The sequence below is a fragment of the Ranitomeya variabilis genome, chromosome 3, assembly GCF_051348905.1.
Source record: "Ranitomeya variabilis isolate aRanVar5 chromosome 3, aRanVar5.hap1, whole genome shotgun sequence".
In the NCBI taxonomy this organism is placed as follows: Eukaryota; Metazoa; Chordata; class Amphibia; order Anura; family Dendrobatidae; genus Ranitomeya; species Ranitomeya variabilis.
In genome coordinates, this window is record NC_135234.1 from 537,563,997 (window position 1) to 537,577,279 (window position 13,283).

Genomic DNA, 13,283 nt, shown 5'->3' on the forward strand with positions numbered 1-13,283 from the left:
CCTATTCAGTGCAGTTCAATGTGGGCTCCATTTGTTGCCCTACACACATCCAAACGATAGTGAAGTTCTTACCGCAGACGGGTAAGGATGTCTGGTGTAACAGAGTGAATAACGTCTGTGATTCTCTGCTTTAGATGATTAATGTCATTGATACGTTCAATGTACACATGTTCTTTCACATAACCCCAAAAGTAAAAGTCTAAGGGCGTCAGATCCAGGGATTGTGGTGGCCATGGCTTGACAGAACCCCTACCTATCCACCACTGGGGGAATGTTCTATCCAGAAACTCGCGAACAATGGTGGTATAGTGTGGAGGAGCGCCATCCTGATGAAAGATGACACCTTCTGGAAATTGTGGCACTGCATACAATTCCAACATGTTAAGATACGTGTTTGCCGTCACAGACCGCTCTGCGGAAAAAATGGGCCTATCACCTTATCATGCATCAGGCCACACCACACGTTCACTTTAGGGGTGTTACATTCGTACTCAACTTAGGCATGAGGATGTTCAGCAGCCCATATTCGGACATTATGGCGATGAACATGTCCACAGATATGGAAGGCCACCTCATTGCTAAACACAATCTTCTGCAAATATCTTGCATCACTGTCGATCTCATAAAGCATATCTGTAGCAAACATGCATCTTTTGGGTCTATCCGCCAGTTTGATAGCGTGCAACAGCTGCAATTTGTACCCTGTAAAACAGAGATGTTTCTTTAACACCTTATGAACTGTAGTCTTGCTTAGGTGTAATTGACGAGCATACGCACAGATTATTTAGGGCTCTTTAGGTAGCTATCCCGTATAGCCTCTACAGACTCGTCACTGCCTGATGGCCTACCAGAACGGGGTTTCTCCACCAAACTGCCGGTTTCCTTCAACTGCTTATCCCACTGAGTAATGTTCTTCCTATGTGGTGGCGCTTCGTTATAAACGTGCCGATATTCGCATGGCACTTTGGTCACAGATTCGAATTTAGCGAGCCACAGAACACACTGAACTTTCCTCTGTACCATCCACATCTCGACTGGCATGGAAAACAGCTGGCATAAGCTTGTGGTTGAATGATGTCACAGACCTGGCAGTGTATTACTCAGAGATCAGTTTATCAAGGGTTAATCTGACTGGGGGCTGAGCAGCAGTTTAAATGAGTTTGTGTTGTTTGATTCTTGTTATCTCTCCTCATTAACAGGTCTGACATGATTGGGCCAGAGAAAGGGCGCCAAAATGTAAACTATAAATAGATCATGTGACTGGTCAAAAGTGCACCATGATTTTACTGACACACTGTATATCTAATCATAAGAAAATTAGGTCCACTTTACTTTTATATGTCTGTTTATATGGGTGCATGTATTTGAGTGGTAAAAATGGCTTCAACTTACTCAGAATGTGTATATGGGCCCATAAAGGGTGCTTGTTTATTATGACCTAATTTATGACTGAGATAAGCCATGCAACTTTTTCTAAACGCAAAATTGTTAGAGGTAGATGGTAAAAGTGTCTAAATACATACAAAAATTGAGATTTACCATGTACTTTTTTCACATTTTGTAATGTTTTTACTTTGTGACATTTACACGTTTTGCCAGAATGGAGCAAATAACAAAAAAAAGGTAAGCTAAAGCAACAAGCCAGTTTTCAGTTTTCATATTTTAAGGAATAGGCTAATTGTTTAAGACATGGTCTGATTGATGTGTGCAATATTCACATTTTTTTTAAAGGGAAGGAGATTTATTGCACCATAGGAGTAGCAGAAGATTAATACATTTAGCAAGAGATCAGACCACCCCTGATGCTCTCACTGACTTATTTACATAAAGATTCATCGTTGATATTCTCAAAGATGGAATAATTATTTCCGGCAAGTAAGGCGTCTAAACTTGGCTTTTACTCTATCCAGCAATGTAATTAGAAGACCCGAAAGCTCCTGACAGTTCCCATTAAACTAAAGAATAAGACCCAATGTGCTGATATTGCTTCTGAATTCTGATGCAGATTTTATTATTTTTTGCACAGGCCCTTGTGTTGTGTTATTATTTGGAAAAACATGGAAAAGAATTATGTATGGAAGATAAAAGCATAATTGAAATAGGATCTGGGACCGGGCTAGTTGCAATTGTGGCTACACTACTTGGTAAGTATTTCTAAATTATATGTAACACCCCAGGTTCCTGGTTGTTACAGTGGCATTGCTTTTCTCAATTCCGCAGCTAACACACACACCTCACACACACACGCAGCTCACACGCACACCTCACACACATGCAGCTCACACACATGCAGCTCACACACATGCAGCTCACACACACGCAGCTCACACACACACGCAGCTCACACGCACACCTCACACACATGCAGCTCACACACATGCAGCTCACACACATGCAGCTCACACACACGCAGCTCACACACACGCAGCTCACACACGCAGCTCACACACACGCATCACACACACGCAGCTCACACATGCAGCATCACACATGCAGTATCACACACACACACATGCAGCATCACACACGCAGCATCACACACGCAGCTCACACGCAGTTCACACACACGCAGTTCACACACACGCAGCTCACACACGCAGCATCACACACGCAGCATCACACACACATGCAGCATCACACATGCAGCATCACACACGCAGAATCACACACGCAGCATCACACATGCAGCATCACACACGCAGCATCACACATGCAGCATCACACACGCAGCATCACACGCAGCATCACACACATGCAGCATCACACACGCAGCACCACACACATGTGCAGCATCGCACACGTGCAGCATCACACATGTGCAGCATCACACGTGCAGCATCACACACACACGCAGCTCACAGACATGCAGCTCACATACGCAGTTCAAACACACACATCACACACGCGCAGCTCACACACGCACAGCTCGCACACGCATGAGGCTCACCCGCAGTTAACACACACAGCTCACACACGCAGTTCACACACACACGCAGCTCACACATGCATCTCACACATGCATCTCACACACACAGTTCACACACACGCAGCATCACACACACATGCAGCATCACACACATGCAGCTCTCACACACATACATCACACATGCAGCTCTCACACATACAGCTCTCACACACAAATCTCACATGCGCAGCATCATGCACACGCATCACACACACAGCTCTCACACAAACAAATCTCACACACCCAGCTCACACACACACGCAGCTCACACACATGCAGGTCACATACACACGCAGCATCAAACACACGCAGCATGACACACGCGCAGCATCACACACAGCTCTCACCACTAGCATCACACGCAGCATCACACACACAAGCATCACACATGCGCAGCATCACACAAGCAACACACATACAGCATCACACACACAAGCATCACACACGCAGCATCACACACGCATCACACACGCAGCATCATACACACACAAGCATCACACACGCAGCTCTCACACACACACAGCTTTCACACATGTGCAGCATCACACACTAGCATCACACACAAGCATCACACATGCATCATCACACACATGCAGCATCACACACACAAGCATTACACACACGCAGCTTTCACACACACAGCATCACACACGCAGCAACACACACACACAAGCATCGCACACATGCAGCATCACACACACAGCTCTCACACACACAAGCAGCATCACACACATCAGATACCTCGTACACACATCACACACTCTCCTCTGTGGTGCAGGGGTGGCTGATGTCCATGTGCAGCTCTTCGGTTTCTCCTGCTCACAGCTCTGCCCTGTCCCGGCACCTCCCCCGGTCTCTCTCCTTCTCTGCCAGGATAGCAGATAAGAGCAGGAGGAGCTGGGGCTTCTCTCTCCCTGGGAGCACCACATGCACACACACGCCAGTATGCTGACCTTTCATCTTGATTGCTGCTGACTGCGCTGTCTCCCTCAGAGTGGCAGTGCCGCACAGGAGCCTGCTCATCACATATTGCTGCAGCTTGCATGTCGGGGCTGCTGGCGGGATGACACGACAGCGCACTACAGGTGCACTATGAATTATAATCACTGCCAGTCCTCCAGCGGCCCTGTGCAGCTGCTTAGGCACTGGTGCGGGGGGCATATGCATTCCTGCCACCGGGCCCAGCCCGCCCCTGGACTATCAGAACAGTCTGCTGTCATCTCCCCCTTGGCTGTGCTGAAGTTGGTCGTACACGTGTTACATTGACTGGATAAGGAGGCAGATGAGGAGGCAGTGGCAACATGGTACGGCGGTGGTACGACTTGCTTCAAAACACTTTCTTCCTCAGGCCCAGCCACCATTACATTTACCCAGTGAGCAGTTAGGAAGATATAACCTCCCTTATCAAATAGTTTGATGACTTGTCTGATTTATCCTCTGCAAGACTAAAGGTACTTTCACACTAAGCGACTTTACAACGATAACGATAGCGATCCGTGACGTTGCAGCGTCCTGGATAGCGATATCATTGTGTTTGACACGCAGCAGCGATCTGGATCCTGCTGTGATATCACTGGTCGTTGCTGAAAGTTCAGAACTTTATTTGGTCGTCAGATCGGCGTGTATCGTCGTGTTTGACAGCAAAAGCAACGATGCCAGCGATGTTTTACAATGGTAACCAGGGTAAATATCGGGTTACTAAGCGCAGAGCCGCGCTTAGTAACCCGATGTTTACCCTGGTTACCATTGTAAAAGTAAAAAAAAAAACAGTACATACTCACCCTCTGATGTCTGTCACGTCCCCCGGCGTCCGCGCTGCTGCTCAGAGCTTCCTGCACTGAGTGTGTCAGTGCCGGCCGGAAAGCAAAGCACAGCGGTGACGTCACCGCTCTGCTGTTAGGGCCGGCGCTCACACAGTGCAGGGAAGCGGACACCGGGGGACGCGAATGTAAGTATGTAGTGTTTGTTTTTTTTAACATTTACACTGGTAACCAGGGTAAACATCGGGTTACTAAGCGCGGCCCTGCGCTTAGCAACCCGATGTTTACCCTGGTTACCCGGGGACTTCGGCATCGTTGGTCGCTGGAGAGCTGTCTGTGTGACAGCTCTCCAGCGACCAAACAGCGACGCTGCAGCGATCGGCATCGTTGTCGATATCGCTGCAGCGTCGTTTAGTGTGAAGGTACCTTAAGTTATAAGACAAGTCTTGCAGAGGTTGCACAGTGCCCATTTCAATTCCTCCAATTTATGTGTAATAGGAATAGCAATCACCATATGGCAATCATGAAACATATGAATCATTTCTACTTGTTTTAACTAAAATGGATTGATATGTAAAAATCTTTCTCCGAACCAGGTGATAATCAACAAATGTGTAGGTGCTATTTTGGTTCCCACAGCGATACCAGATAACTATTTATAAAATGTTCTACTGTCACCTGCTGAGGCGCGCACAGTATCTCCAGCATATGCAAGATGGAGTTCCACTTTGTGGGTACGTTGCATATGAGGCAGGGAGCAGAAGGCAGAAGTGACCCTATACCGCAGACAGGCAAGCAGCAGGGTGAGAATGCCAAAAGTGCACTCATACTGCTCTCAATCTCAGACCGGATGAGGAAACGGTGGAAAGAATGGAGGAGGAGGCAATATGGACAGAGAAAAGGCACGGGTCCGGCCTTGGGGTGCAGTAGCAGCCAACTTAATGGCTGACTCCATGTGGGGTCTAGGACCTCATCACCCCCATTGCATCATCACACCTCTCTAGTCTGTTAGTAACTCTGCTTCCTTACTAATCCACTTCTTTCCTCACTACGCCTAAGCTTCTCCTACCTGCAGATCCTTTCATTCTCTCCCAATTCCGCAACGTATCCACTTCAAGCTAGTAACACTGACCTACAATGCCATCCATAATCTGTCTCCCCGATATATCTTTGAACTAATCTCCCACCACATAATTTTTGGTCTTACCAACACCTCCTTCTCTCCTCCACAGCTGTACGTTCCTCATCCAATCACCTGCAAGACATCTCCAGAGTATTCCCCATTCTGTAGATTTCTGTGTCCCAATATATCCGATTATCTCCTACATTTGGAACTTTCAAGCGTAACTTGAAAACTCATGTCTTCAGAACCGCTTATAGACTGCCATGACCCCGCTGCCACCTCACCAACACCAGAGCTGCTGATAATCCTGAACCTACTGTCTCCTTCCCCATTATCCTGTACTATGTAAGCCTGCAAGAGCAGGGTCCTCCTCCCTCTGTAACTGTCTGTCAATATTAGTTTGTTCATTGTAATTTCTATTTGTGTTTTGTATGTAACCCCTCCTCATGTACAGCAGCATGGAATCAATGGTGCTCTAAAAATAAACAATAATAATCCCCCGCGTGACATTCCACCGAGTCTTCATCCCTCCTTGCTGGTGTACACAAAGCAGAAAGCTGCAGCAGTTAGCACATGTGTTTCGTCATCAGCCTCATCAGAGATGTGCTGCGGTGGTCCGCTGACCACTTGCACTATCCCTTCCACATAGTCAGCCTTCAAGAGAACAAGTGATTGGGCATCAGTGCATTCAATGTCTTCGAATTGTGAGGCATGGCCAGGTGGATGGTCCACGGAATCACAGTCAGCAGAGTCATCAAAAAGCAGAAGTGACTGCTGCTTGACTTGGAACTCAGACTGTTTGCCTGATTTGCAAGGGGTGAGGTGAAAGACAGATGCCCATGAGCTGCTGGTGCAAAATCTGCGCTTTCAGCAGGGGACAGGGTGGATGACAAAGCAAAGGAGCTCAAGGCACTCTCAGCCAACCAAATCTAAAACCACTTCTACTTGATCTGGCCTCACAATTCATCCAACAGTGCTCGGTCCTACGAAATTACACAGATCGTCCTGTCGCCTGCTTGCAGCAGAGGAAGTTATTTCATTAGGGCGTGCAGCAGACAGATCGTCAATGCCCTCTCTCCCTGCAGCAGCTACACCACCACCCTAAGCACCACATTCACATATCCTATTTGATGCTCTCATTGTTTTCAACCCAAAAATCTGCAGAGTATTACACGGCCTCTATAATGAGAGAGAGTTGCCAAAAGATGATTGCACTCCCTGTTTTCTGAGTACCGTCCAAAAAAATCAATAAAAAACAAAACCTAGAAACAGTGTTGCTACCTCTTCTTCATACACCTCTTCCTCCTCGTCAACCTCCTGCTCCACTTCCTGCTCAAACTTGGACCTCTGCCTCCTGGTTCAAGATTATAATTTTTCCTTTTTTTTTAATCTGTTATTTTAGGTCATTTCCCTATCCATATTTATATTTATTTGCAGGGCAATTGTCCTGGTCTTATCTCCATTTAGCTTCCTTTTGAAGCCCCCCCTAGCCCTTACTGTGGTCATTTTACCGCCATTTTAAAGCACCAAAGTTCTATTGAGTTTAAGGTCAAGATCCAAACTGAACTTTTAACTTTAGTTTGGCCAAACTCAAACATCCACAGGTCCGCTCATCCCTAGTAATAAGATGATCTGTGGGGGTCTGACCACTGGGACGCCCACTGATTGGCAGAGCAGGGAACTTTTATCCTCATTAGCATGAAGTGGCAGTGCTCATATGCGACCTGCGCTCCTTTAATTTCCTATGGGACTGCTGACCTCTGCCCTAGCATTTTTCTAGCAGCCTCATAAAGAATGAATGGATTGGCGGTCAGGCAATACCTGTTCTGAAAATCGGTGCGGGTTCCAGATGTCATACACCCACCGATCATTAACTTATCTCCTATCCCGTGTATAGGTTATAACTTGTTTTCACTGGACTACTCATTTAACTTTCTAATACTACATGTGTTTTAGACCTTAGCTCCTCAATGGCACTGGTATTTGGGCGTTAAGAACACAGTAATTCTTTTTATGTTTTTATTACTGTGTTTCAACCAGTCGACATAGCCATATGAGGGATGTTTTTCCCAGGATGAGTTGTAATTTAATGGTAGCATTATTACATTAGAGGTTAGGATTGCTGCCTAGTGTTTTTTTTTCTGTGTGTGACTGGTGTTAAGGCGCTGAATAAGTCTCATCTTACCAGCGACCAGTCCTGTGTTGCTAACTAAGGCCTCATTCAGACTCTGATCTTCACGTATGAGTGCTATCTGTGGTTTTCACAGATAGACTATCACAGGTATGAGTGCTATGGGAGCATTCACATGTCCCTCAGTCAGCGGAAAATCACAGAGACATGTCTGATTTTGATCAGAGGGTCCAATCAAAATGGGTAATGCAAGTCAATGGGTCTATGAGAAAATCAGATGTCGAATGTCATAAAAAATATATCAGTAGTTTCTTAGCACAGAACAGTATGATATTTATGTAGTATTTTTTAGTTGTAAACTATGAAAAGATTTAAATAGCAATTTGTAAAAATTATAGATATATACTGTGCATGTTGTGTCCTGACACTGAAGTGCGGTAGCGGTGAGGACATAGTATAAAGGTACCGTCACACTCAGCAACTTTGCAACGAGAACGACAACGATCCGTGACGTTGCAGCGTCCTGGATAGCGATCTCGTTGTGTTTGACACGCAGCAGCGATCTGGATCCCGCTGTGATATCGCTGGTCGGAGCCAAAGTCCAGAATTTTATTTGGTCGTCAGGTCAGCGTGTATCGTCATGTTTGACATCAAAAGCAACGATGTCAGCAATGTTTTACATGGAGCTAACAACCAGCGAGAACGAGAAGTGAGTCGCCATTACGTCACTGGATCGCTCCTGCATCGTTCTGGAGCTGCTGTGTTTGACGTCTCTACAGCGACCTAAACAGCGACGCTGCAGCGATCGGCTCGTTGTCTATATCGCTGCAGCGTCGCTGAGTGTGACGGTACCTTAAGTCAATTTAGGTTGTTGGCTCCCAGACAGCAGAAGCCGTAGAGCAGAGGTGAGCTCTTGACCTCTGTCACCACAATAGAGCTACAAATAACTGGATGTGCTTTGCTTATCTCTCTGTCTCTTGTCCTGCTGAATGCCATGCTGTCCAGTGTTATCTATAGCTCCACCACAGCAGCAGAAGTCAGGAGAGCACTGCTCATCTCTACAGTCTTGGGATCTGCTGAGGAGAACATTGCGCTTACGACCTCTGCTGCTGAAAATAAGCAAACTACTATATTACTGCCAAACAATATTGCAATAGAAATATGTCATTAAATTCAGCACTAATATATAACAAAAAAAGTAAAAGAGAGTAATGGGTTGGCATCAGTAATAGTGCATGTACTGTACATAACTATAAAGATATACAAGACCAATATCACAATCTAAAACGTGAAACTGAAAAATCTATATGAAAATCATATTACCAAGTGACTTGTTATGTAGCAAAGTCACAGTATCCTAACCACAGACACCTTGACATGGGTTTTGCTTGTTTGCTTCATCAGAAGTAGATTACAGAATAAAATTAGGGATATAAATAGTCTGACGCTAAATGATAAAAAAATTTTACCTGAGGGTAGCTAAATGTACACCCCACATCATCACTATAATCCAAGATGAATGTGCCCTGCCTCTTTGTCCACCAGACTTGATCATATGATACGACATAATCACATAACATACATGATAATATTCATTATCAGTACAATGGGGAGTCAGTGACGTGCATCATCACAGTGGAAATCCTCGCAGGCATATCAGCAGCAATGTAAGACTGCCAATTAACTACCATAAGTAAGAAAAAATATATTAGCACTAGTGATGAGCGAGTGTACTCGGTACTCGGGTTTTCTGAGCATGCTCGGGTATTCTCCTAGTATTTCGGGTGTGCTCGGAGATTATAATACACCGAAACACAACAAATACCTACCTACTGGTCCCACTGCCTTACCTTACAGCCACCCCTTACACCACCACATTCACCCTACAACAAACCTAAGCACAATACATTATACAAAATTAACAATTTTTATTTTAAATTTATTATTTTTTTATTTTTTTTTTTTACTGTACCACACCAACCAGTCATTAAAGCCAATAGGGTATCCAAGACATCCTGAGGGATCTTGCTCCATTTCATTTGCAAAATATGCAAACAATTCATCTTTATTGCTCTGGGTATGGGTCCCAACTTGTCACCCCAACTCATCCCAACTCATCCCAAATGTCCTCTAGTGATTGTCTTGGCCTTTGCAACAAGCGAACATTTTTCTTTGCTTACAAATTTTTGATTAAATTGGATGCATGCTTAGGATCATTGTCTTGCTGAAATTCCCAGCCCCTGCTTACATTGGTTTTACCATGTGGCAGCATTACATTCTCCAGTATGTCCTTGAACATGGTAGCATTCACATTTCCATCAATTCTATGCAGAGGGCCAATGGCAGATGCAGAAAAGCAGCCCCAAACCATGACACTGACACCACTATGTTTCACTGTAGGTGTTTGGTATCTTACATCACTACGTTTTCCAATTGAGCTGTCTATATAGTGTTTGTCATCACTACAAAACAGATTGACCACAACACCTTAGACCAGTGTTTCTCAACTCCAGTCCTCAAGACCCACCAACAGGTCATGTTTTCAGGATTTCCTTACTACTGCATAGGTGATGGAATTAATGCTTGAGAAAGTGAAATTATTACTTGTGCAATACTAAGGAAATCCTGAAAACATGACCTGTTGGTGGGTCTTGAGGACTGGAGTTGAGAAACATTGCCTTAGACCAATCTGTCTCTTTCCATTGGCAAACTCAAGTCAGACCTTCCAGTTCTTTGCAGAGATGAAAGACTTCTTGACTGGAACTCGTGCATTCAACCCTACTGCTCTAAGCCATCGCACCAGTTTGGCGACTCACTTTGACCCTAAATTCTTAGTTAATTTCGTGTGAAATCTGTTCAGCACTTTCATGGATATCAGATACTGACTTTTTCTTAACAGTGTGATCAACTTTGGAGGATTAAAAAGCCTCTTGACATCTGGTAATAAATTTAGCTTGGTCTTTGCCATGTTTTAACCTAAAAACACATCAACAAAAAAATATATATATTTTAGGCAAAATTTAACAAAATATGCAAAACATTTGGCACTGCAAATGTTGAAAACTAACACATAATGGGATAAAATGATGTCAAACAAAATTTTTATCCTTATTGCTGACAACCATTGGCTTCTGGGTTACTAAAATATCCATGAAAAATCCATCACAACAACCAGACAGAAGTAATCACACTTTAAAAATAAAAAGCAAAACTTTTGGCCTCTACTGTATATTGCAGCAGACTTTGACATTAGATTGTAGACATTTATCAATTCATTTTTTAATTCATCTCCTCACATTATTCTCCTTTCTATTCCTGTTCTAGGGGCACAAGTTGTAGCAACTGATATGGAGGAACTGATTGGAAACCTGCAATACAATATGCTTCGAAATACCAAAATGAAAAGTAAACATGTCCCACAAGTTAAAGAACTAATGTGGGGAACTAATTTGGAAAAGAAGTTCTCAAAGTCTTCTCTACAGTTTGACTATATTCTTGCAGCCGACGTTGTTTATAACCATCCATATCTAGAAGAACTTCTGGAGACATTTGATCATTTGTGTAATGAAAACACCACAATACTTTGGGTAATGAGATTTAGGAAAGAGAATACACTTCTAGAAAATACATTTATTCAGAAATTTCAAAAACAATTTTACTTGAAGGTTATCTATGATCTACCAAGTCTGAGCATTAAACTCTACAAAGCTAGAAGATGCAATTGCCAAAAATAATGGATGTGCAAATACAAATTCAAAATGAATGATTAAATTGTAAAATGAATCATCATGAAGCAATACATGCAGGGCTGCCATTAGGAATTTCGGGGCCCCATACGGTCAAAATTTTTTGGTCCTCCCAGTCCCTCCTCCACCCCTCAAACTTTCCACAGTCCCACAACCCACTCATAGAAAAACTCCACATCTGCACCACGTCCTCACCAATCACACATTAACAATTCCTGTCACCAGATCACACATATAGCCAGCAGCTTTTGTTTTGGCCAAAAGATTTTTTAATCCGCCACCACAACAAGGTAGTCTCCTTTGGCCAGGCCCTACTCTACTCTAACCTATTAAACATTTGTTAAAATATGCAATACAATTTAGGTACTGTGTATACTCGAGTATAAGCCAACCCGAGTATAAGCCGAGACCGCTAACTTTGCCACAGAAAAACTGGGAAAACTTAATGACTCGAGTATAAGCATAAGGTGGAAAGTTCATGATGGGCCCCATAAGATGCTCCATACAAAATACGCCCCATATAATGCTCCATAAAATTTATGATGGGCCCCATAAGATGCTCCATAGATACATTTGCCCCATACAGTGCTGCATAAAGGTTAATAAGGGCACCATAAGATGCTCCATAGAGACATTTGCCTCATATAATGCTGCACAAATGCTGATTATGGCCTTTTAAGATGCTCCATAGAGATATTTGCCCATTATAATGCTGCACAAATGCTGATTATGGCCCCATAAGATGCTCCATATAGATATTTGCCCATTATAATGCTTCACAAATGCTGATTATGGCCCCATAAGATGTTCCATAGAGATATTTGCCCCATATAATGCTGCACAAATGCTGATTATGGCCCCATAAGATGCTCCATAGAGATATTTGCCCCATATAATGCTGCACAAATGCTGATTATGGCCCCATAAGATGCTCCATAGAGATATTTGCCCCATATAATGCTGCACAAATGCTGATTATGGCCCCATAAGATGCTCTGTCATGATCTCTGCAGGCAGAGATCATAGCAAGCCTATAGAGGGACAAGCTCTCGGAAGATGGAACTATACTGACCATGAACTAAGCCTGCCGCGCAACTAGAAATAGCCAGGTAGCATTTCCTATTTATCGCTAGATGCCCAGCTCTGGCCTAAGACCTAAATAGCTAGCAGAGGGAAATATAAGACCTGGCTCACCTCTAGAGAAATATTCCAAAGAAGACAGTAGCCCCCCACATATAATGACGGTGAGTTCAGATGAAACAACAAACGCAGCAGGAAAATAGTCTTAGCAAATTTGAGGTCCGCTTACTAGATAGCAGAAGACAGATAGTATACTTTCATGGTCAGCAGAAAAACACTAACAAAACACCATCCAGAGATTACCTTAAACTCTGGCATTAACTCATAACGCCAGAGTAGCAATCCCTGATCAACGAGAGCTTTCCAGACACAGTAACAAAACTTCAGCTGTGAACTGGAACAAATAGGCAAAACAAAACATGGACAAAAGTCCAACTTATCTAGTAGTTGTCAGAAGCAGGAACAAGCACTGAGAGGC

General features: G+C 43.9%; 1 protein-coding gene across 2 annotated transcripts in view; it reads left to right on the plus strand.

The window, feature by feature from the left end:
- The window catches only part of LOC143816545 (protein-lysine methyltransferase METTL21E-like), a 44,454-nt gene extending 31,751 nt beyond the window's left edge, over window positions 1-12,703 (plus strand). For both annotated transcript variants that reach the window (XM_077297061.1, XM_077297060.1), the window contains 2 exons: window positions 2,027-2,144; window positions 11,304-12,703. In XM_077297061.1, the coding sequence (XP_077153176.1) occupies window positions 2,027-2,144; window positions 11,304-11,713 (528 nt within the window). In that variant the 3' untranslated portion in view covers window positions 11,714-12,703. The remainder of the gene's footprint in view (window positions 1-2,026; window positions 2,145-11,303) is intronic.
- The last annotated feature ends 580 nt before the right edge of the window (window positions 12,704-13,283 follow it).